This window comes from Anomalospiza imberbis, chromosome 16 (genome assembly GCF_031753505.1).
Source record: "Anomalospiza imberbis isolate Cuckoo-Finch-1a 21T00152 chromosome 16, ASM3175350v1, whole genome shotgun sequence".
Classification (NCBI taxonomy): Eukaryota; Metazoa; Chordata; class Aves; order Passeriformes; family Viduidae; genus Anomalospiza; species Anomalospiza imberbis.
The window spans coordinates 1769608-1794853 of record NC_089696.1 but is presented as its reverse complement, the minus strand read 5'-3'; the positions used below and the strand labels follow the sequence as shown (position 1 = coordinate 1794853).

The 25246-nt window shown below is 55.6% G+C and overlaps 1 protein-coding gene across 1 annotated transcript in view; it reads left to right on the top strand.

Moving 5' to 3' along the window:
* Positions 1–15603: 15603 nt before the first annotated feature.
* The window catches only part of LOC137483433 (syntaxin-binding protein 4-like), a 38697-nt gene continuing 29054 nt past the window's right edge, over positions 15604–25246 (top strand). Inside the window, exons 1-5 of the mRNA XM_068206472.1 lie at positions 15604–15754; positions 17294–17367; positions 23030–23125; positions 23928–23997; positions 24999–25073. Coding sequence (XP_068062573.1) covers positions 15708–15754; positions 17294–17367; positions 23030–23125; positions 23928–23997; positions 24999–25073 — 362 coding nt within the window. The 5' untranslated portion in view covers positions 15604–15707. The remainder of the gene's footprint in view (positions 15755–17293; positions 17368–23029; positions 23126–23927; positions 23998–24998; positions 25074–25246) is intronic.

Genomic DNA, 25246 nt, shown 5'->3' with positions numbered 1-25246 from the left:
ACACAGCAGTCAGCAATTAGGACCAGCTCTGGCCTTTTTATCCCAGGATTTTGTGCCCATGCAGGATTAAAGCCCTGATTGTAGCCTCCCCACCAGCCCCAAATCCTCTGCTGATTTTCGTTCTGGGAGCAAGTCAGTGCACGCTGTGACCTATTGATCCCGATCCCTGCGTGTGCCGGATCTCCTGCGCTCCGGGGCGCCCTTAAAGAGCGCAGAGCGCTCCGGCCGGCCGGGCATTCCCGCCTGGGTCCGGCTGCGCCTGCCGGGGGCGCGGGGAGGCTGCGGGCCCCGGCAGCGACAGAGCAAGGCAAGTGCGTGTCTGTGTGTCCGTCCGTGTGCCCGTCTGTGTGTCTGTCTGTGTTTCTCTGTGTGTGTTTGTGGGAGTCTCCTCCATCGCAGTTTGCCGCCGTTTGCCCTCCTGGCTCGTTCAGGGCTGAGAGGCTGTTTCCCGGCAGGAGCTGAGCCTGCTGAGGGCTCTGGCACTGCGTGGCCTGGCCGTGCTGCCTGGCTGTGCCTCCCCTTCTGGGTGATCAGGAGCCAGCTGAGCTGTGAGGCCGGAGCCCACAGCCCGTGCCCCACAGAGCCCTGAGCCCACTCGGGGCCGGGCTGTCACCCCACAAACAGCAGCATTGGTGCGCCCATGGCCTCGTCCAGCCAAGCACCTTCGAGCCTTTGGCTAGCGGGGATGGAATTGAAACACTGCCAGGAGCCCAAGGTTGTGCTGAAGGTGGATCTGCTGGGGGTGGGGATGGCAGGGTCCTGCTGGGATCGAGTCCCAGGGCTGTCACTCGGGCCCTGCTGGCTGCTGGGCGTGGTGGTGCGAGGCTGGAGCAGCCCAGCAGCGCTGCCACGGCAGCCCCGACAGCCAGAGCCGGGGCTGGGCCTCACCCCGGCCTGGCTGGGGCCGTCTCTGGGCTCTCCCTGCTACCAGCCATGGCACCAGCTCCATCTGAACTATAACTGAGGGTATGACTTGGTCTTCATGGTGCCCAGCTTCCATTCTTACTTCTGAATAGATTGTGAGGATCCCCTGGGCAGGAGCCGTTCATCTGATCCCCAAAACCCGTTGATCCCTTGGGATCCCTGGCAGTGCCCGGAGCCCGGCACGCTCCCTGCCATGGCCATCGGTGCCAGGCTCTGCCCATGCTGAGGAGCACACCAGCGTTCCCCTGGTTTTTTGGGAGGAGGGTTTTGCAGGTGCTGTGGTTCCTTCGGAGGCTGTGAGCATCCCCGTGCAACCTGCCCAGGCAGCACCTGCATCCCCATCCTCGCTCCAGCCCCACGCAAGGCGAGCTGAGGAGGGAGAAACCCAGCCCGACTACCTGCACATCTTTACCCGGCACTAGAAACACTTTCTGGTTTTTGTGCTTTGGGATCCCACCCCATCTCTAGCAGCAACAGGTTCTGGATGATCAAAGGACTAGTTGCTCCTCTTCAAGCTTCCAGAGCTATCCCAGAGCCCCCCTTCTTAACCCTGCATGAAGGTGAGCAGAGGTTTAGGGATGAACTGCCTTTGCCTACCAGAGGGGTTTGCTTTCAATCTCCTCCTGTGCCAGTTCTGCAGCCTTAATCCTCCTAATCTCCCCGCATCTCTGGTGTGGCTCATTTTTGTGTGCAAATGCCCTTGAGAGCAGCAAACTTGCAGCTGCTGGGTGAAACACCAGGCGGAGAGAAACTCCGGTGTAGTGGAAAACTCTGTCTTATGTAAACTGCCCAGGTATTCTGCCTTTACCTTGGCTTGGGATCAGAGGCACTGCACAGTCCTCTGTACACAGGGTGCTTTTGGGGACCTGGGGGCCTGTGGTTTGGGGGTGCTGGCAGCTCTTCTTCAGGCTCTGGTGTCTGCCCAGAGCACCGCACAGCCCGTGCTGAGGTTCCCTCCTCGGCTGGGCTCTGCCAGGGTTGGTTTTGCAGCGTTTATTTTGCAAATGAGCCTTTCGGTGGCTTTGCTGCTGCAGCTGCTCCCTGCTGTGCTCCGTGCCCTTCCATCTGCTGCTGCTGCCAGGCTGGGCACACCCCGTGCCGGTATCCAGGTATCCAGCCCCGGTGCCACCGGCTCCTTGGAGCCTCTTGAGCCTGGGCAAGTGGGGCTGTCCTGGAGCCCGCCGTGCCCTGCGAGCTGCCCCAGGTGTGGGCCCCACTGTGGGGGCTTGTGGGAGGATGCCGAGCCCCATGGTGCTGCACCCACCCAGATGTGTTCCCTTGGCTCCTTTCCAGCCCTTAAAACACCCACGGAGCTCCTTCCACGGGGCTGAGCACCTCGACAGAGGCAGCAATGTGGCAATATTGACTTAACCTGGGTAAGAAGCTCTTGAGCTGCTGCTGCTGCGGGAGGGGAGCGGGAGAGGAGCACGTTTTATGCAACGAGATGACATTTTCCTGGCAAGCCCTTCTCTGGCATCCCACACCCTGCTCCACCCTGCGCCAGCCCCAGCACCCGGCCGAGGCCGACCCCGCTGCCCAGGGCGCAGGATGGGCACCAGCTCGGGGGTCTCACTCCCTGCTGACACCTGAGCCGTGGGCTTGGCCACCCCACTGTGCCCCAGGGTCCCACCCCACACAGCCCACTGTAGTTCGGGATGGCACCAGGGCTGGGTGGGTCAAGCCAGCAGTGGGGTGGTGGCCTCGCCTTCCCCATGGGCCCCAAAAGGCACTGTGGCACTGCTGAGGGGACCATCGGGGCAGAGGAGCCAGGCATGGAGATGATCAGCCCTGGCAGCTGTTCAGCAATGTTCCTCAATGAGGAATTTTCAGATTTGACTTCTGATGGAGGGGGGTTGAAGCAAAACAACTTGGAAATCTCTTCCAAAAGCTCGATGGAACACAAACAGCAGTAGATGAGCCAAAATCTCATTTATTTTCTGGGTGGGGAGTTTTTGACAGCCCCTGGAGGGCCCAGCTGAGCTGCTGGCCCCCACGGCAGGGGTTTGGGTTGGGAAGGGAGTTCCTGCTCGCACGGAAGGAAAGCAGGGCACTGAAACACCTCCGTGCTGCCGCTTCCTCCTGGCGGCTCCCACGTGCGCAGGAATGCGGCTGTGCTCGTTCCTAACTGGTCCTGTGCTGGGCGAAACCTCCCCCAGCTCTGTTTGGGGCTGGTTTTGCTCTAAAATCAGCAGCCAGCACGGCTGCTCCGGCCCCATTTCACAGCCCCTGCCAGCCTCGATGGCTTTGGATGGCTCTGGTGGGACGTGGTGGCTCAAAGGACCAAGCTCAGGGTTCCTCAAACTGTAAGAAAGAAATAGAATAGAACAAGTGCATCGCTGCCGATGCCGAAGGATGGGAAAGCTCCTGTCCCAGCAGGGAAGTGCCTTTTTCTGCTGCACTTGCTGGTTTGAGCCCAAGTGCCATCAAGGGACTTAATATTGAACAAACACCAAGCGAAAGCGAGTGCAGGCAGCCAAGCAAAACAAAGGCTGAGAGAGGCCGGTGCTCTGACTCATTTGGCATGAAAATGCAGCACGGAATAAATTAAGTTTGGCTCTTCCTCATCCTCCCGGCACAGTTCGGAGCAGGAGGGCTGCGCTGTCACCAGTGCTGGGGTGGCTTTGGGTGCTGCTGCTCACAGCAGGCACTGGGGAGGCATGGGGACATCTGCACCAAATTGGGGGGGGGAGGGGGAGAGGGGGGCGGCCAGGAGGGACACAGCCACCCTGGCAGGTCCCTGCCCTGTGTCCCCAGCCACAATTTTTGGAATGGCACTGAACTGGTCCTCACGTGATGGTCCTCACGTGTCCCATCCTGAATGGGCTGGATGGTAAGGTCAGAATGTGCATCCAAGACAGCAGCAGCTTCTCTTGGTCCCTATTCTCCTGTCTCATGAAGGGATGGGGTCCCAGACCTCCAGTGGGGACACACAGGTGTAATCATCATCATCATCATCATCATCATATCATCATAGTGTGGTTTGGGTTGGAAGGGCCTTAAAGTTCATCTAGTCACCCCCTGCCAAGGCAGGGACATCTTCCACTAGACCAGGTTGCTCCAAGCCCAGTCCAACCTGGCCCTGAACATTTCCAGGGGCATCCACAGCTCCTCTGTGTCCCCTGTGCCCCTCAGCGGCACGGTGCTGCAGCCCTGAGCACCCATGCAGGAACACTGATTCTGGCTGGGACCACTCTGTCACAGTCCCCCAGAACACATCAAGAGGAAGAAGAAGGTCAGGGCTTCACTGCAGGCTTTGCCTGTGATGTAAAGACTGGGAATTTCCGGGGTGTAATGTTTGCATCTCTATAAATATGCAGCTGGAGCGCACCCAGGGGCAGCTGCCTGCGATGGGCGAGGGAGATAATGCCCCGCTTCCGCCAGCGCGGAAACGCGCGGGGGAAAAGGACAAGGCAGCGCCTGGCCCCGCAGCACGTCGCAGTGATTCACCCCAGAGCCTGCCTCGGGGGATGCCGTGACCCCCAGGGCTGTGGGCGAGAGGGGGACACATCCATGGGCCGTCCCGGCAGGATCCCGGCAGCCGCAGGGAGGGCGGTGGAGATGATGTCCCAACGCCCCGGGTGCCTGGGCACAGCTGGACCGGTGGCACCAGGGCAGGCCCGGGGTCCCCGCCATCCCCGCGGCCGCTGGGTTCTGTTCTGCCCCAAAGCGGGGTGACGCTGCCTCGGACAATCCCGACTGCTGAGACTGGGAGAGGCCGGCCCTGCCCCGAGCCGGCCGCGGCAGCCGGCACCCCGCGGTTTCGGCAAACCCAGTGCCCGTCCTCTCCCGGCGGCACAAACCAGTCCCGGGACTCACGCCCAGCACCGCCCGGGCCCGCGTTGCGACAGCCTCGGGATCGCTGGGCTGGGGAGGGCGTGCACCCCAAACGCACCCCAAACGCACCATGGGGTGCCCCGATGGGTGGGGGTCCTGGGCTGGGTCGCTTGTAGGGCTGGCCCCTAAAGCAGAGCTGCACACCAGAGTGGGGTCGTGACAAGCTGGAGGCGGCTGTCCTGGGCGGAGGACAGGGGACTTGTCACCGGGCTGGGAGGCGACAGGTGAAAAGGATTTTGGCACCGGCACATCCTGCACAGTCACTCGCAAAGGATGCCGAGCGGGATCGGCCTTAATTCCCCGCCTTGTCCCGGCAGCAGCGCCTTCGGGCAGCGCCCCGGGCACGGCCCGGCCTCCGGGGCGGCTGCCGGAGCCGCGGGGCCCCGCGCCCGCCCGGCCGGGCCCTCCCTGCTCTTCGTCACAGCGTGGGTGACAGGAGCTGGGGCGGCTGCGCTCACCCCAGGGATCCAGGTGTCCCCATTCATGTCACATTCTGAGCTCCCAGCCCTGGCAGGCCCAGCCGCCGCGGGATGCCCCAGCTCGGGGCTGGGGAGCAGTGGCTGCACAGACAGGTCACCATCGCCTCTGCTGCTCAGTGCTCTCCTCAGCTCCTCCTCACGTGTCCCATCCTGAAGCAATGACATGGAGCTGTGCCAAGGCAGGTTTAGGTTGGAGATCAAGAAATGTTCTTGCCCCAGAGGGTGCTGGGCACTGCCCAGGCTCCCCAGGGAATGGGCACAGCCCCGAGGCTGCCAGAGCTCCAGGAGTGCTTGGACAATGATCTCAGGGATGCACAGGGTGGGATTGCTGGGGTGTCTGTGCAGGGCCAGGGGCTGGGCTGGATGATCCCAATGGACCCTTCCTGCTCAGAATATTCCATGATTTCCTGTCCCAGCATTACCTGGAGCTGGGGGGAGTGATGAGCACAGGACCTGGCCCTGGGGAGGCTGGTGGCTTTCCCAGGCCATGCAGGACACAGACAGATGCATTTCATAATCCCCAGGTCTCACCTAATCCCTATGTCCCGGCCACTCCCAACTGCTGCCCTGGGATCATAACTGATGGGGAGAAAGAGAAATTAAATATACAAAATGCAGTGTAGATGCTCTTTTGGGACTTTTCCATCGCCCCAAATCAGGGCCTGTCTGTCCGTCCTGCTGTCCTTCCGTCCCACCTACAGCTAGATGTGGACAAACATGACTGGGCTGGCTGTGGCTTCATTGCTCTGGGATAATTCACATTCCAGGATAATATTCCACTTCAAACAGTTTCCATCTGCCCACCAGCACTCACTCCCAGGGCTTTCCGTATAGTCTAAAGGGTAATTTGGTTGCTGGGATAGGATCAGAAAACCTTAAACAGGGGGGGAAAAATACCCAAATGCAAGACTTGTGCCCCATATTAAATGATAAACTTATATATATAATATTTTATATATATAAAATATTATCGTGCAGTGGCCAGGGAGGAGGGGACCCCTGAGTACGGCCACAGCCCAGGCTTAGTGCAGGTTGGAGACGCCTACAATTGTCTTTAAATAGTTTGTGGTGGCAGGTTAACCATGGATTATAACCATCATTAATGATTATAACCATCATTAATGATTATAACCATCACTAGCAGCCACTGCAAGTGCAGGGCGAAGGAGGGGCTCGCTGGTTGGGGGCTGAAGGGGTCCTTGTGCCAAAATAAATGCTTGGTTTATGGAATCAGGGCCGCCGTGGACAGGGAGAGTGGGACGGTGGCACACGGGTGATGGGACACTTTGCTGGCTGCCGTGGGGGTCCCGTGGTCGCCGTGGCTCGCAGCCCAGGTGTGGCTCAGCCCCGCTGCTTGGAATCAGCCGCCCCGCGATTCCCGGCCCGGCCGCTCGGTCCCGCGGTCCCCGCGGCCCCGCAGGGTTTAGCTGGGGGGCCGGCAGAGGGGCGATCACATGCTCGCCCGCCCGGGATTAGGTGTAGCCGCTGCGGCGGGGAGCCGTGCCAGGGAGCCGTGGCGGGCAGCCCCGCAGCCGCTGGCACCCGGAGCCCATGGCCCCGGGCAGCAGGAGCCGGCCGCGGCTGCCCTGAGGCCCGGCGGCCCCGATGATGTCCTACCTGCAGCCCCCTGGCCGGCCCCTGGAGCGCTTCGATGGGCTCTCCCTCATTTACTGGTGAGCGGGACGGGATGCCGCCGCACCGGGACCGGGACCGGGACCGGGACCGGGACCGGGAACGGGCATCCTTCGGAGCCTTGGATCCGTTCTGCAGGGATGGCGTTAGGGAGGATGCTGGGCTCGGTGACCCCACGGCTTTTGGCGGTGTTTTTTTGATTCGGTTCATTTTCTCTTCATGCGGGGGGCAGGGTCTGCTGGGGGTCCCACAGCACCTGCAGGGCAGCGCTCAGGTGAGGCCGGGATCAGCCAGGGGTGCGAAAGGGGATTTATTTTCCAGGCAGCAACCGGGGAAGCACCTACAGCCTCTGCGAGCAGCTGTGGGTGCTGCCGCTGCAGTTGTGGTGCGGGCTCTCCCCTTTGACAAAAGCTCCCCAGAAGGGCCCGGTCCCCCCTTGCCGGTGCCCGGGGAGCGGGCTGGGTGCGAGCAGGGCCCCGGCCGGCGGAGGGGACGGCAGGTGACGGCGGGCGCCGGGCGGCTGCAGATGTCTATGTAGGGCAGAGAGAGCGGCTCTGCCCGGGGCCAGGGTTCAGAGCGTGCGGCTTTAGCCGATTAACTGGGGGTCAGTGGGCCGGAGCCAGAGCCGGCGTGGGCCCCGCCGGGGTCTCGGACCACCCTGAGGTTTGGCGGAGGCTTTCTTGGGCTGGCCAGACCTGGGCTTCTCCCCAGCCGAGACCAAGAGGCCAGGGCACGCTGAAGGCAGCGGGGGCCGTGATCCCTGCCGTGCTGGGACATGATCCATCTGCGGCTGAAGTAGGTCATTGGAGCGAGGGCTGGGGGGGCTGCGGGGCGCTGCCCCCGGGGGTACCGGCAGGATGGCGGGGGCAGCACCCCGGGGTCACTGCCACCGAGACGGTGCCTGGAGATGCTGTGCTGATGCCGCCCTGCTGCTTTTGGGTGCGGAAAGGGCAGAATCAGTTGCCGGTGGGAAGGAGGTGGTGCGGGATAGGCGTGACCGCGTGGCTGTGTTTGGGGCAGCGCTGCCGGGTGGGTGCTGATGCTGTGGGGCCGTGGGTTGTGTATGGGAGCAGCGCCGTCACCTCACTGGGGGCCTCTGGCCATCCCTGGCTCCGCGGGCCTGTTAAGCCCTGGTGCCCTGCCCCTGCGAGGCAGAAATGCTCAAATTCCATTTTTTACCTCACAAATCTGCTCATAGGCTGGAATTTTGGGTCGAACCCTCCCTCAGCTTTGTCCACTGGGCCGTGTTTGGTTTGGGAGGAGAGGGGTGGTCAGGGGGACCATCCCCCACATGTGGCGGCTGCCAGATGTGCTGGCTGATGCCCGGCTGTCTGCCGGCTCCGTCGGGACGCGGCGGAGGATGGCGAGCAGATGGCGGGGAGATAACACCTCCCCGGCTCTCCGATAAGCATGACCCCGCTCTGCCGCTGATTAAAAGATTAATTTTGGAGTTTGAAATAGGAATTTGATAAATAAACGCGAGCCGACAGCAGAACCTCACCCGGCAGCACCAGGGCGGGGGTTGGTGCCTGCCGCGGCCGGAGCAGCGGCTCATCCCTCATCCCCGGCCTCTCCCGATGGCGATGCCGGTGTGACCCCGCGGGACTCTCCTGGAGAGTGGCTGCTGGAAGCTCTAAGCAAGTTTTGAATGGCGGCTTCTGTGCAGGAGCTCTGCCAGAGCCAGAAGGAAATAAAACAGCCCTGAAGGCGCCGGCGGTGCCGGGCAGGTCTGGCGGCCGGACCACGCTCTGTGTGCTCGGGGGGGGTTTGGATCCGCTGCCGGCTCCTCACCGGGCGTGGCCCGGTGCGAGACTGGCCTGCACTTCCACCAGTCCCCTTGGAGTCATTATTGCTGTCCGTTTATGGCTGGTGCCAGGGTCCGGATTGGAGCAGGGGGGTGTTTGCAGCTCAAGGACGGGTCAAAGCTTTTCCCAAGAGCTGCACTTCCAGTTCAGCAACATGTTCTGAAATCTTTCCCAAAAATATGTGATTTTCCCATCTTTCCACACCCAGCCATTTCCCTCACCTCTCTCTTTCCATCTCTATTTTTGGGGATTCACTTGGGTGAATTACCTGCTGTGGTTCTCAGGATTTCTGCCATTAGTGCAGGTGGACAGAGGGTGGCCAGGCTGGCAGAGCAGGTCCTGCAGCCCCCACCAGCCCCTGTTAATAAGTTTATAACCAGTCCAATCCCACAGCCCAGGGGATTTAGACAGGCAGGATGATTTATAATCCTGTTAACCCTTCACAGCAGTTGACACCCAAACAGGGGCCACGGGACCAGTCCCCAAGCAGAGCAGCAGATCACCCACCTGATGGGAAGGGGAGGAGGAGGAGAGGGAGAAAGGCTTCCTCGTGAGAGAGATGTTAGCACACCTTGGAGCTGCTGCAGTGAAAATGAAGGCGCCTGTTGGAGCTTTCCCATGTGACTGTGTTTGCGTTAATCCCCCTCTCAGGGGGTACATCCAAGGGTTGGGCTGGAGCGGATGTTGGGGGATGTTCAGCTCAGCTGGGCTCTGGCATAAATGACTTTCCTAAAAACTTCTGGGCAGACCAAGCCTGACCTCCCTTCTACCTTAAACGATCTCTCCTGATTACTGCAAGACAGGCTAATTGAAGAGGATCTTTTTGCCTTTTCCCCAACCAAGATCTTTTGGAACAGCACAGGAAGAGCTGTGTGTTGATGTCCATTGGAAGAGAACTGTAACTTCTAGTTGTGGTTTAACCAAGCCCCAGCAGTCTCCAAGAGCAGCTCTGCCAGGCAGGTGCCCATGGACTCACCATCTTCTCCCTGGGCAAGAAGAACCTCCAGAAAATGCTCCACCACTCTTGACTTGATGCATAATTGTCAGGTGGCATCAGCTGCTTTCTGCAAGCCCCTCTCTGCCTGGGGGTGAAGGGGATGGGCAGCAGAGATCTGACTTTCAGACAGCAAAGGTTCGTTGGGATTAACCCCTCATGCTGGAGAAATCCACTGGCTGAGAAGGATGCTGGAAATAGGGATGAAGTTCAGAAGAAGGTGATAAAAGGGGTTGAAGAACAGGAAAGCCTGGCCAGCAGTGAGGTGGCAGCTCTGTCTGCCTGAGGTCTTGGTGGTCTGCTGGTGCAGATGTCCTGGGCCTTCCTCTCTGAGGAGTGAGAATGTGCCTCAGCCTGAGGTGGAGACACCCCCCTCCAGCAGCAGGAGGGAACAAACACTGGAAAACCACCCAGCCATCAAATAGTCCTCACATCTCCATCGTCAGGCCTGGCTCAGGTGGGAGTGAGGGGTGACACCAGCAGGAGGAGTGGGGAGGGTGAAATGCTCCCCAGGAGCCACCCTGGGACCTATGGAGGGGTCAGAGGAGGGGACTGAAGGAGCACTGGGGTCCACATGGTCCTCGGAAGGAGGAGAGTGCCCCGGGGTGTGGGGACAGGGATGTGGGATGGTTGGCAGCCCTGCCCATGGGGATGAGGACCACAGGCTTGGAGGAGCAGTGTCACCCCTCCAGGGCTGCCTGCGGCTGCTGCCACCCTCTGCCCACCTGCAGGTGGGTGCCCAGGGAGATGCTGAGCCCAGGGCTGGGGTGGGATTGCCCATCCCTGAGTGCTCCCTGTAGGACCTGCCTGCTTCCCTCACCAGTACTTTTGGCACTGTGGTTCCTTTGGGTGCAAGTTACTCCTGGGGTGGTTCCAGCTGGACACGAGAGGAAAACTTCTCACAATGGGAACAATCAGCCTCTGGAATCACTTCCCCAGGGAAGTGGTGCATCCCGCAGTGCTGGATATTTTCAAGGTTCAGCTGGGCAGGGTGCCGGGCTGTCTTGCCTAGACTGTACTTTTGACAAGAAAGGTTGCACCAAGTGCTCCTCGAGGTCCCTTCCAACCTGGTATTCCATGATTCTTTGTTCCCTCTTCTGTTCAGACTTGTCTGTGAGCATCTCTGATCTCCTGAGCTCATCTGAAGTGACTCCATGGGTGTTGTTATGAGAACACCGTGGGCTGCACTGTGGGCAGCTCCTTCCCAGCTGATTGGTTTTTTGATTTATCCCCAATGCTTTGTAGCCAATCCTGCAAGCAGCACAGTTGCAATTTTCCAGTTTCTAATCAGATGTAAAAGCCTCTGCAGCCTACACTAATTTTCTTGTGTCATGAAGTGAACTCACTCAGTAATGATCCAAAGTTCCTGCTGCTGCCTGGGCAGCCCATGCTCCTGCTGCTGCTCCCAGAGGGGTGGGAGGATGGCAGAGACCGTGACCCAGTGCCCTGCTGGGTGAGCCCTCCTACCTCCCACCTCCTTAATGCTGCTTTCCGGAGCCAAAAGGCCTCAGACAGATCTCACTTCCACTGCAGGACGTCTTCCCACCTCTAATCCCCGCCCACGCAAACCTACTTGGACTCTGTTCCTCTGCTCAGCCGGGCACAGAAGCTCCCTGCGGGCTCGGGGGTGCTGCTGTCAGCACAGCCTCCCCTTCCCCTTCCCCTTCCCCTTCCCCTTCCCCTTCCCCTTCCCCTTTCCCCTTTCCCCTTTCCCCTTTCCCCTTCCCCATCCTTGTGCCACTGCCTGGCCAAGCTTAGGATCCTTCCTGGGGCTGTCCCCTTTTAGGGATGGTGTGGTCCTGGCTGGATCTCTGGGATCACCCAGGGATGCTGCTGTGGGATCTGGCCAGGCTGGGCTCAGCTGCTCCCCACTCCTGGTTCCTGGGCTTAGCCTCGATATTGGGGCTGGAAAACTGTGGAGATGATGGTTCCATTTCTTGTACAGCTTTAACATGGCCTGGAGATGACTCCATGTCTTGGTTCAAGACAACAGTTTTTGGGCACAGCTAGATATGGAATACAATAACATTATGGGCTGCCCAGGACACCCCACCTGAGCAGCCAGGCTGTGGAGGGCTGTGTGGCTGGGGGGAGAACTCCCTGAGCCCTCAGTTTCAAATGGAAGTGTGTTTTATGAGAGAGGAGCCTTGGGTGATGCCTTCCCATGGGATTTTCATTTGCTGCTGGACGTGTTGACCGTGCTATGCCAACACTCCCAATGACATTAAACCCATCACTCCCCTCGTGGTCCAGCTCTTCCCAGCTCTGTTTGCTCCTTGTCTGGGTAGGAAGGACAAGGGCAGAGCTGAGTTCTTTTTTATCATAACTTTACCTTTGCTTGTACTTGTTTCAGCCATTCTCTTCCCCTTTTTTCTTTCTGAAACCCAAGCCCATCACCACCACCTTCTCCACTTGGCAGCAGTTTCTGTGCCTCTCCCCAGCGCTCCCAGTTTCACTCTCCCACACTTTCCTCTTCATGCTCTCCCAGAAAAATATACTGGAAATGCACCTGACTTGTGCTGACCCAGCATTTTTAACCCTATGCTCCTGCTCCAAGTCTCATTTTGATTCTATTTACAGTTTCACCCATCCCTGCTTATAAATAGTAGTGTTAAGTAAAGCTGACTTATACAGTTTCATTCAACTTCTATTAAAAACATTTTTTCTAGCAAAAATAATTTTCCATTTGGAAAAAAAAATCTTTTTTTTCAGCGAGTTTTAAACCCGTTTTTCTATCAGTCAATGAAAAAGTGAACAAACAAGTGAAACATGTTTATCTGCTGTCCAGCCCCATGGGGTAACTCCGTTCTTAATTCATACTCCTTCTATTCTCTTATTTATTTAAAAATCTCAAGTCTCACCAGCAGTTCCCTGGGATAAGAATCCTGGGTGAACTCAGAGTGGCTCAGCTGGGTCCCAGCTCCGTAAGGATCTCGAGCAATAGCACAGGCCTTTTGCCAGTGGGATGTTAGCCTTCAACACTGTTATACAAATTAGGCCTGGGACCCTTGGGTAGATCATAGAGGCTTTATAAATCCTTCCTGAATATGATTCCAAGTTTTAAACCACTGAAAATCCTCTGAATTGTTTCTGTCAAAACTTCCTCTGATTAGAGACGTGTTAATGAACAGGAGCAGCAGCACTGTCTGTCTTTTGCCAGAGTTGGTGTGTGTTTTGGAGGATGGAATTGAGGATCTGAGTGTTTGGAGAGAAAGATGGAAGCTGAGCGCTGCTCCTTTTCCCTGAGGGCCTCTTGGATTTGGTTTTCATTTATTTTACCAGCTTGTGGACAAGCGTGTGGTTTATTGCAACATCCCACCCCGTGGGAAGGACCAGGAATCCCAGCCTTGGGCAGCTGAAGGACTTCATGTCAGAGGCGTGGAGCCCCAAACACATCTGTCTAACCCTGAGTGCAGAAATTGTTCCCTGAGATGCAGAAATCTGGGTGGGTGAATTACTGAAGTGCCAGGCAGGAAAATTTCCCCATTTTCCTGCAAGTTTTGGGTTGAGTCTAGTGAGCTTTTCTGCAGCCCCTCTGAAAATGGTCAAAAAAGTGACCTTATCACAGAGCCACAGAATGGCTTCAGTTGGAAGGGACCTTAAAGATCATCTCATTGCACTCCCAGTCATGGGAATGGATCCCATCCAACCTGGCCTTGGAGATTTCCAGGGATGGGGCAGCCACAGCTTCTCTGGGCACCCTGTGCCAGTGCTTGAACTTTATCCCATTGCCAGTGCCTCCGGTGCTTGTGCAATCCCTTCCCTTCAGCATCCCTGATTTATTCCAGCCAAGACTGGCCCGTGGATCACGGCAGTAACTGGGTGAAAATGCATTGGCAGAGTCCCATGGGATCTCGGATGGGTGTACATGGTATTCTGGTGGTGGGAAGGAAATGTCTCTTCCTCTGACCAGGAAGGTGATTGATGCATCAGAGCACTTGGAGTGTGATCCTGAGTGTGAGTGGCAGGAGGCTGCTGGGTGAGTGGTGCCCAAAAAGGTCACCCCAAGCTGGGCATGGTGCCAGGACTCTCCTGGCCCTCGAGGAGTTGTGCCCTGGTGTGGAACAGCTCCCACTGCAGAACAGGCACAGAGGGAGTTTCCCACAGCCCAGAGTTGAATTTCTGTGCATGTTCTGCCACAAAGCCTCCTGGCCAGCCTTGAACGAATCACTGAGACCCAGAGCTGGTGGTCATCAGGTGTTGGAATCTCCTGCGTTAATTTTTGGCTCTCCACACCCTGGTCCTTTTCTGTGGGATGGCAGGAGAAAGAGCATCTCCCTGCTGTTGGGTTGCTGAGGGATGGGCAGGTTTGTGAGGCTCTTGAAGGCTGCAGCATCAGGCAGATTTGGAGATGGGCCCGGGTACCACCCCTCGTGCTTAGTCTGCTTTAGCCAAAGCCTTGGCAAGGGCATGAACACATCTTGCTGTGTTCACAATATATCTATCACCAGATGCATCTACGTTTGTCTAGTTGGCATTACTTACCCAAATTTTATTTTTTTAGCTAGATAATTTAATTTTTAGGAAAGATTTGGCCACTCAAAAGTCAAATCTACTCAGATTTTAAATGTCATCTGAATGTCCTCAAATGAAAACAATTTAAAAAAAGAAGACAAAATGCAGGACAACTTTTCCAATTTGTCATTGTTTTGAAGCACTTTTCACACGAGGCCATGGGGTAAGCTCCAGCTGATAAAATCAGTTGTTCAGACATGGGAACAGCCATATCCAGCAGCTTGGACTCAAGGAATGGTTTGGCAAGGAGTGGCAGTGCCAGGCAGGCACGTCCACAGCGGCTGCAGTCAGAGCTCTACTAACGAGGGCAAGGGCCACTAATGGGGCCTGGCCAGGAGCCTGCTGAGACGCTGTGGGAACAGCACGAGGAGGACACCATTGGTGGAGTCAGGGCCAGGAGCTTCCCTGTGACCTCAGATGTCCTCCAGGGCTGGTCGGGATGCAGGACCCGTGTCCTCCTGCAGGTCCAGGGGAGTATGTTTTCCTTCTCAGGAAAGGTCACCAGATCTTTCCCCCCAGGATGGCAGCCCGGCTCCAGCCAAGCCCTGAGGTGGGCTGTTCTGGTCCATTCCCATTCACTGGCAAAGCTTGGATAATCTTATTTCATCCCTCCATCGCCCCATCCCACAAGACAGGGGTGCTGCTGCTTCTCCAGCTGGATGATGGCACCGAGATAGGGATGGAGGACACAGTCTCAAGCTGCGTCAAGGGAAATATAAGTTGGATATTAGGAAAAAGTTTTTTTACAGAAAGGGTAATAAAGTTCTGGAATGTTCTGCGCGGGGAGTTGGTGGAGTCACCTTCCCTGGATGTGTTATAACAAGACTGGATGTGGCACTGGGTGCCAGGGTTTAGTTGAGGTGTCAGGGAGGGAACGGGTTGGACTCGATGATCTTTGAGGTCTCTTCCAACATGGTCATTCTGGGAATTCTGTGGAAGGGGCTGTTCAAAGGCAAGTCAGGCTTCTGACCTCCCAGCAGACCGGGGACAGCTGAACTTGTTCTGCATTAAGAAGGAAATACTGTGGGCTGGAAAAGATGCTAAAGGAAAAAAAATCAACATCAACCCTAAACCCTCTAAGTGCCACAGTCTGTTACTGCTTCCAAAGCTTTGCTATGGATTTTAACCCTTTAGGGATGGTGACTGCACACGTCCCACACCGAACGCTGCCCTCCATCCTTGGAGGGGCCATTCCAAACAGCGCATCCCAAGTAATTCCCCTTGTGCTGAGGATGAGGGGCCAGCCCTGCTCGGGGCTGGCCGAGCTCTGGCCCCACGCTTTGGGAAGGCGCTCGGAGGGGCCGCACTGGCTCCGGCTTGCGTAAGCTTTAATCTAAAGTTGGAGATGTTTTGAGCTGATCTGTGTTAATGTTGGGAGGAATTAACATGCATACGGGGAGACCACGTGATGCCCTCCGACCTCCCCTTTTTTTTTCCCATTTTTTTTCTCCTGTCATTTTAACGGATTCCTGCCAAATCAGAGTGGCCGGTGCCGGGCAGGGCCGGGTTGCCACCGCCGGCAAGATGCCCGCGGTCTCTGTCCTTTACAAGGGAGCCATCATCATCAGCAGGTAACCCCCCAGCTGCGGTGGGGATGAGGAGGGGGCCCCGGGGGTCCCCGTGGTTTCCACTTCCAGCCCAGGTTCTTCCCTGTGGCTTCTCCAGGAGCAGGGCTGGGAGGCAAGGGTTGCAGGAAGAGCCCAGGACACCGTCTCGGCTTGGGTTTTCTGCGTTGGTGGCATCCGCAGGGCTCGGGGCTGCTGGGCGGCCGTGCCTCAGAGTGGGAAGGGATGATGATAAGAGTTGATCGCAGGGGATGATGCTAAGAGCTGATCGTATCGAGGAGGCATCTGCTCCGCTGAAGCTGCAGCCGTATGGTGCCTTCCTGCCCGCCCTGAGCGCCCGGGCTCGCCCGGGGAATTTCCTCGGCGATTTACTCTAAATACCCTGAAAATCTTGGGTGGGGGATTGAACCAGCCTGGGCCCAGGGCTGCTCTGCCTTCCTGGGATGCCTTCGAGCTCTGTTTTTCAAAGGCCAGGTGTGGCCAGTTGTTTGTTCAGTCTTCAGTACAGTGCAAGGATTGCAAGGAGGGGCATTTTTTAACATGGAGAAAATGCTTCCAGTCCGAATCTTAGAGATGGAAGTTAATGGCTTTGCTGGATAGCTCAATATTTTGAGTTTTACTTTGGACTCCTGGTAAGTCCCTGCAGGTTATTCTTATCCTGCATCCTGCTGGATCTGGAGCAGCCTCTTGTTTCCCATGCTGCTGTTCCTCCTCATCCGTGTTCAGATCTGGGACCTGATATCAATTGGGAAACATCTTCTCTCTTGCAACTTAAATTCTGGGGAGTGCTTTGGTGCCTCCTCACCACCTGACACCTCTGGGTCGGGGTTTCTCAGATCAGGGCTCATCCATCCTGAGGAGCCCAAGGAGAAGCCCTGGTGGTCCCAGGTTTGGAGTTTGGAATCTGTGGTTGGGGCAGGGTGGTTTTGGGGTCATTCATTTGGGACCTTGCCTAAGGTGTTTAGGGGGAGACTGTGAGATGTTTTGGGGAGTTACTCGGCTTGGGGAAATCTCAGGTGTGTGATGCTTTTCCACCCGCTCTGGCTTGTGGTGAGAAGCTCCCACCAGACCAGGCAGGACTTGGAGCAGCTCTTGCATCCCCTGTTCCAGACCCTCTGCCTGCATTAAAAACCTTGAGAGTGGATTGTGCCCGGCTGTGTTCATTACAGGCTGTGTTTGTGAAACTGCTTTATTCCAGAGCACAGCTCCGAGCTCTGATCTCATTTCCCGGGTGCTGCACAGCTGTCCAGCCTTGATAATCTGGGGTAATGAATCACAGACAGGTCCATCAGATTTGCTGGGTGGAGAGGATGATGCTCAGCCCTGCACATATTCTCTCATTTATCTCTGTAGAGATCGGGGGGGGCTGGCTGGGGGCTGAGTTTTGCCCGTGTGGGTGCAGTGGTGGGGCTGTCCCTCAGCCTGGGTGTCTGCAGTGCCTGCTGGGCTGGAAGGGACAATGTGCCTCTGTGTGTGCTGGCTGGGCACCTGTGCCTCTGTCCTTTTTGGCCCATGACAGAAAGCTGCTCCTCTTGTCTCCCCCAGGACACTCATGGGACCGTACGGGATGGATCGAACCGTGCACTGCTTCGACTTCTACGAGTGCGCAAACGGGCTGGGTGAGTGCCAGGGACAGCAGGCTGGGCTGGGATACCCCACACATCCCCCCAGCCCCCAGAGCCTGTGTCAGGATGTGCCTCGCTGTGTGAAGTCTGGTGTCTCGCTGGTGTCTTGTACCTGCCTGTGTTGAGCATCTTCTGCTGCTTTTGCAGCTGTGACATTAAAAGAATGTCAAAATCCCAACTAGTTCCATGGTAATGGTGAGCAGCCAGTGCTGGGAGCTGCGCAGGAGCCCAGGGCCACAACCCCTTCCCTCAGCAGGATGAGGGGGAGAGGCCTTTCAGAATTTTCTGGATTAAATCAATTAAAATGCTAAATAAATAAATAAATAAATAAGGATAATTCCCAGCACTCCCCTGCCCCTCTGCAGACCTTTCCCCCAGAAAGCCATCCCAATGAGGGGTGGAAGGTGCTTCCTGCAGCGCTCCTGAGGACTGGGATGCATGAGCTGGGTTTGGAAAGTTTGGCCCACGGGGAAGGGAATGAGCACTGAGTGAGTCAGGTGTCCTTCCACAGCACTCTGGACTTCAAAGCGTGGAAGAGAAGGGGAAACAGAAGGTCACACCCACCAGAACGTGAGAAAATCCCAGGTTCATGACACTCAGCCCAGAGGGATCCAGCAGAGCATTTCTTCTGACCTCTCTGTATCCAGAGGTGCTCTGCCATGGACTTTATAAAAATCTGTGATCCTGCATCAGGATTTCACAGTCTCTCCCTTAATCCTTAATTGTGAGTGCAGCCCACCCTCCCACAGAGCAGATGGGGACCTCTTGGTAAGGCTCCTGAATGACCATTTGGGACAACTCCTGAGGAGTCACCAGAGAAACAAGTTCAGGTTTCCTGAGACCTGAGATTAATTATAGATTAATTATTGGCTGTTTCCAGCTCTGGGGTAACAGGACTTTCTGCCATGGGGGGACGGCTTTGCTGACTCTTCCCATGTTCATGAGGTTCACAGGAGCTCAGAGAAATAACTTTACTTGGTGAATATGATATTTTAATCTCCAGAGGTGAATTTGGTTGAGTTGCTGGGATTTCAGCTGCTGGGTTAGATTAGCTCGTTAAAGGAGGAGGCCCAGAACAGCCTGATGGGGCCATCACTGACCTCTGGAAGAAGTGACAGGTGTGGCAACTCTTTGTGAGCCACTTCACTGGGTTCCAGCTCCTCTCCTTTCCCCCAGTCTGTGGCCAGAGGGTCTTTGCAGGGTCTAGCAGAACCTACAAAGCAAATTGTGGTGTGCTGGAGGAAGCTACAATAATGTGGATTTCCTAATGCCATCAACTGCTGGCTTCATCCTCTTCTGTGAGGCTTGAAGCACTCAGGACGAGTGATCATCCTCCAGAAATCCTGGAATGGTTTGGCTTGGAAGGAGCCTCAGAGTTCATCTCATCCCACCCCCTGCCATGGGCAGAGACACCTTCCACCATCCCAGGCTGCTCCAAGCCCTGTCCAGCCTGGCCTTGGTCACTGCCAGGGATCCAGGGACAGCCACAGCTGCTCTGGGCACCCTGTGCCAGGGCCTGCCCACCCTGCCAGGGAACAATTCCTTCCCAATATCCCATCCATCCCTGCCCTCTGGCAGCTTAATCATCCCTCTCTGATGAGTGGTGCTTACAGAATCCCTGTGTTTGCCAGAGGTGTAGCTGCTCAGAGTGGGTTTATTTGGGAAAAGAAAGTGCCTTGAGTTTCTCAAGGTGAAAGCAGGTGTTATCCCAGCAGTTTCCCAGGTAGGATGCAGGTGTTGTCCCAGCAGTTTCCCAGGTAGGATGCAGGTGTTGTCCCAGCAGTTTCCCAGGTGGGATGAGGTGTTATCCCAGCAGTTTCCCAGGTGGGATGAGGTGTTATCCCAGCAGTTTCCCAGGTAGGATGCAGGTGTTGTCCCAGCAGTTTCCCAGGTAGGATGCAGGTGTTGTCCCAGCAGTTTCCCAGGTGGGATGAGGTGTTATCCCAGCAGTTTCCCAGGTGGGATGCAGGTGTTGTCCCAGCAGTTTCCCAGGTGGGATGAGGTGTTATCCCAGCAGTTTCCCAGGTAGGATAAGGCAGTATTCCAGCAGTTCCTTTGGAGCAGCATCACTGCTTGGTGCCAGGTCAGCATTTGGCCGCAGGTCTGTTGCTCTGTGGCTTTAGGTGGAAACCCACATGTGAACCTCAGCAGAAGTTCAAAGGGGTTACCTGGCAGCTCCTCAAACCTGAACCTCGAATTAAAGAATAGCCATCAAAGGGAAGTGCTGATTAAGGAGCATTTCTCAGAAACACTGAGATCCCATTATCTTGACCTTCATCTGCTTAGGACAGGGCAGCGAGTGATTCACCTCCAATCTGTCCCTTCCTCCAGACAGAAAAAGCTGGCGGGGGCTGCAAGATCAACAGAGGGATTAAGGGAAATGTAATTGAACATTGCCAGCTTAGGCAGAGAGTGGGTGGCCCCTCTCTGTGCCCAGCCTGGCAGGCAGTGGGGTCAGGATGTGCTCGGGATGATCCCAGTTGGACTAAACAACCAGATTAGCCAGGACACCCCCTGACCTGTGTGGATCCAGGAGCAGGTGAGATTATAGCCTGAGAACTGTGACTCTGGCATTAGTGGGAGCAGGATTAGAGGCACCAGAGAAGCTTGAGGGTCTTGGAAAAATTTATAGGATCGTTAAGATCCTAAACAAAACACAGTCTTGGCCGGTCTTACCTCTAAGTCCATCTGGAGTTTTCCTGGCAAACTTTGTTCTGCAAAAGAGAAAAAAACAGGGACATGGGCATCAGCTCCAGAACCTTTGCCAGAAAGGAAAGATTAAATAGAGGGATCCAAAATAGGCTAGATTATCTGGCCCTAAGTATGACTTAATAAGCATTATACTGGGACTTTGATGCTGTGATAATTAAAGAGCCGTTATTTACCTACGCTGGGTCCCAAACAGAAATCTGCTTGAAGTAAATGTTTATAAAATATGTAAAAAATTATCGTCCCAGGAATGCTGCCACCACAGTCCTGGATGGTACAGGTTTGCTGCCATCCATCAGCTGCTGTCCCCTGGAGTGGTCTGAACCCTGGAAGAGCTTAGCCCTCCCTCCTCCTCCTCCTCCTCCTCCTCCTCCTCCTCCTCCTCCCTGCCCCAGTGGGGACTCTCCAGTGGATTTTGGGGGGCAGGACTGGCACCTAGAGCACCTTCTTGGTGAGGTGATGGGTGTGAGTAGTGGGCAGAGCTCGGCAGCATCCAGCTGCTTTCCCAACAAGGGAGTTAAAACTCAGGGATTTTTTTTTCCTCCTGTCCAAGCTGGAGTGTGTCTGGAGCAATACTGTGAGTAATCACTGATTTTAACAACAAGATCAGATTTTCTCATGACATCGTTGGGGATAGAGGAGGATTTGGAGATACTTCAGCTATATTAAGGCATTATTCCAATTGATTTGCAGACACAAAAGGGAAATGAGCCATTATTGATTTGCTATCTCGGCACACACTGGGCTGCTGGGGGATGCTGTGGCTCAGCCTCTGCAAGGTGCAGATTTTCATATTATTTGTCTGATGTGCCTCATCATTCCTAATTCCTTTGTTTTAGGGCTGAAGAAAGATGTAGGATGAGTTCCTCAGTCATCCCCTTGGCTTGGGCTGGACTTCCAGGCTCTGTTCCATCCAGGGAACCGATGGGGCTCTGCCTCTGCAGGACCCCTCATGCTAAGGTTTCTCAAACCCATCCCTGGGGTGCCCCTGTTCCCTGGGGTGTCTCTGCAGAGCCCAGCAGAGACATCCCCTGGCTCCACAGGGAGCAGAGAAATTTCCAGCTGAGCATCCCTGGCCATGAGCACGTTTTACCTTTGGCCCACGGCCACAGCATCTCCTCCCCACTTTTTGTGCCCAGGTGCCTGACCTGACCCACACCTTGGCTGAGGCTTGTGCTGCTTATAGATATTTTTGGGGGGCAATATTTCCAATTTGAGTGAATTTCTTTTCTAATACAATATAAAATATTATAAATATAAATAATAATAATATTATTATATGATATTGTACTACTATATTACAAATTAGAAAATATTAGTGCCCATTCCTGAGGTGTTCTGCTGTGAGTTCCCTGTTCCAGCAATAAACCAGCTCCTCACAAGTGCCTGGTTAATGCATTAAGCCCAGTGAGTAACTCCAGCAACCAGACAGGGCTGGGACTTGGAGCTCAGGAAAAGAAGCAATCGGTGCATATAGAAATAGAAATGTCTTTATGGGAAATTGTAATAATTTAGTTTTAATCTAATTTAATATAAAGGTGACTTGAGACACAAAGTCTTTCCCTAGAGGCAGATGAAAACTGTGAGGGGCCTGAGAGCAGAGCTTGGCTTACAGAAGGAAGGGAAGCAGGGATGGAAATGGTGCTGTGTCCTGAGTAAGCCCGACTCAGGATCCTCTTCCCTCCCGCCTGTTTCAGAAAGGGTTCCCGGTTTTAGGGCAGCAGCTGTGCCTTGTTTCCACCGCCCAGGACGTGTCCAGGGCTCGAGCAGCCCCTCAGCAGCCGGGGGACAGGGCTGGCCTGGCGCTGGCTCGGTGGCGCTGCCTGTCCCCAGCCTGCCCTCCGGGCCACAGCGGCAAAATGCCCGACCGGTGGCTCTGGGCAGAGATTTGTTAATTAAAGCCAGGCTTTTTAATCCTTCTGTCCCTAGCCTGGATCTTCGAAGCAGGACTTAATGAGCCCTGGATAAATAAGTCTCTTGGACCTTTTCCTGCCAGCCAGCTTACGGTGGCCACAGGGACAGGCCCCGTGGCCGGAGGGGTGGCTGTGAGGAGCAGGAGCCCTGAGCCAAGGTGCTGCAGGGCGCCCGGGCTGTGCTGTGCCACGGGCGCGGCTCACACACGGATCAGGGGTCACCTCCCGCCTCAGCTGCTCCCCCAGGCCCAGCTCCGACACCAGTGGCCACTCCTGGGGTGTGGCTGTGCCATCAGTGGCTGAGTCAGAGGCTGAGGAGCTGCCGGGGCCTGGCAGCGGAGTGGAGATGTCCCCACCACTGCCGTGCCCCTGGGGCTTGTCCAGGTGTGCACAGGGAAGGAATCTCCTGCGGGAAACACTTGTCACCAGGAATGTTTTGATCTGCAGCAGAGCAGATCCTTTCCCATCAGTGATGAACTTGGAGCTGCTGGAGAGAGTCCAGGGGAGCCCACGGAGATGCCCCAAGGGCTGGAGCCCCTCTGCCCTGGAGCCAGGCTGGGAGAGCTGGGGGTGCTCACCTGGAGAGGAGAAGGCTCCAGGGAGAGCTCAGAGCCCCTTGCAGAGCCTAAAGGGGCTCCAGGAGAGCTGGAGAGGGACTGGGGACAAAGGATGGAGGGACAGGACACAGGGAATGGCTTCCCACTGCCAGAGGGCAGGGATGGATGGGATATTGGGAAGGAATTGTTCCCTGGGAGGGTGGGGAGGCCCTGGCACAGGGTGCCCAGAGCAGCTGTGGCTGCCCCTGGATCCCTGGCAGTGCCCAAGGCCAGGCTGGACAGGGCTTGGAATGACCTGGGACAGTGGAATATGTCCCTGCCCATGGCAGGGGTGGCACTGGAGGGGCTTTAAGGTCCCTCCAACACAAATCATTTAATGATTCCATGAATTTAGGGTTGGGGCTACATCCCTTAGTCATGGCCTGTGCCAGCTCTGATTCTTCTGCCTTTGTGCCACGGGCTGTGTTCTTCCTGCAGGCATTAAGGTCATTGGTGGCATCAAGGAGCTCACTGGAGAAGAATATGGAGTTTACGTCAAGAGGATCCTTCCCGGGGGTGTTGCTTACGCAGATGGTGAGTGAAACATGGGCCAGAGTGCCATGAGGTCTGAGAACAGCCCAGACTCAGGGTATTTATTTCACACATTTGTTTCATCCCTTATTAGATGTTTTGGGTGCTTGCTTGGAGATTTTCCAGTGATTGGGGTATTTTTTTAGTGTGGCAGTTGTTCTAACATCTGACAGCAGCCTTGGACTGGCTCCTCAGCACCTGTGCTATTGCTTTGCGTGTGTAGAGCACGACCCACCTCTGCCACACAAGAACTTTCCTGTCCTTTCCCACCTCCCTGTGGCCCCAAAATGACCAGAGATCCCTTTGCAAACTCAGCTCTGCTCTGGGTCACTGATTTCATTCTGAATATGTTCATCTAAGTAGGTATTATGGGTTTGCAGAGTTCACATTTTACAACTTCAGCTAAAAAGATATTTTTTTTTCCCCAGCTGTTACATCATTTTTCCATCCAATAAAGGAAAATAAATCCAGAACAGGTGTAAGTGCCTCTCATGGTTTTCTACCTGACCTCCAACTGAACTACTTGACCTCAAAGCAAATTAAGCAAAAGCTTTATTGCAGTTTTCAGTATTTACTTTTGCAACTTCCTAGAGCAGAGGAAGTGCTGGGACATTGGCACGGGTTGTTCCGGGAGGTTGCAGAAACTTCATTTATGGACATCTGGAAAAACAGGTCGGACGAGCATCTCCGGAACAACAAATGCATTTCTCATCCTGTCTCTGGGCACAGGGGGAACTGCCCAGCCTCTCCCAGTCCCTTCAAGCTGTATTTTCCACAATTTCTATCCATTAGTTTTCTTTTCTAGGGCGCCTGCAGCCAGGAGACCAGATCCTGGAGGTCAATGGAGATTCCCTAATTGGAGTTACAAGCGAGAGGTACCATATCCAATGGAAATTTCCCATTCCTGTTGCTTTTGTGGGATTCTGTGATGTGGCTTAGGCTGTGAGTTGTGTGGAGGGCACCAGGGTATCACTCTGGGTGCTGTTCCCAAGAGCCAACTCGGAAATTATCAGACAGAAAGATTCAATATAAAAATAGACCAGACAGCCCAAATTGTATCTGAGATACTCAGACATTCCCCCCAAATGCCGAGTTTTTAAACAGCTGCTGGCATCTCCACTCCATCTGCTGCAGCTTCCCAGCACATCCTGCAGTTCCCAGCACAGGAGATTAGCTGGTGCCTGAGCCTGACAGTGCTGCTCCAATTCCTTCTGGAGCCACGATCCAGCCCCTCAGCTCCCCACCAAGAGAATCATTCACAGCTCCACAGGAGCACCAACACCTTGGGGGCTCTCCTTTCCCATTAGGCACTGTGCTATCCTATTGCCTGCCAGGGGCCGAGGCTGGATGGGAAGCAGCATGAGGAGCTGGTCATGATGCCCAAGCCCCAGGGCAGCTGGGTTTGGTGATGTCCATGAGAACATCTCTGTGGCTGTGCCTGGCTCCCAGCAACTGCCCTGGCTGCCAAGGGCACTTGTATTTTGACCCAGAAAATGGCTGTCCCTGGGATGGAAACTTCCCCACATCGGGAATTACAGAATCATGGAATGGTGTGGGTTGGAAGGGATGTTAAAGACCACCTCGTTCCAGCCTCCTGCCACAGGCTTTGCAGGAGGATTTGCTCACCACCAGAGGTGTCTTCTGGATTTTCCTATCAGGGACTTCTCAGTTACTGCAGAAGTGGGAAAATCAGGATATGGCTGGGTTGCTCTCAGCCTCGCTGCCAGGGCAGGGAACAGGGCATGCAGCCAAAGCCTCGGCTGCTGGCAGGTTTGCCCAGGGCAGGGGTCTCTGCCCAGCTTTGAGGCGAGCAGGGTGAGAGCAGTGGAGCACTGCTGGGAGCTGGGATTGACGTGTCATGGTCCTTGTGTTCCAGGGCCGTGGACATCCTGAGGACAGCGTCAGCCACCAGCCACATGCGCCTCCTGATAGCCCGCGATGACAACGCCAAGTAAGGGGGGGCATGGCACCCTGGGAAGGGAGATTGTGGCACTCCTTGGCACCACAGCTGGAGAGCCTTGGGGCAAATCAGGCTCAAAGCCCACGGGGAAGGCAGAGGTGGCCAGGGGTCTTTGATAACTGTGCACTGGTGGGAATTCAGTGCAGCTGCAATGGAAGGAAGCA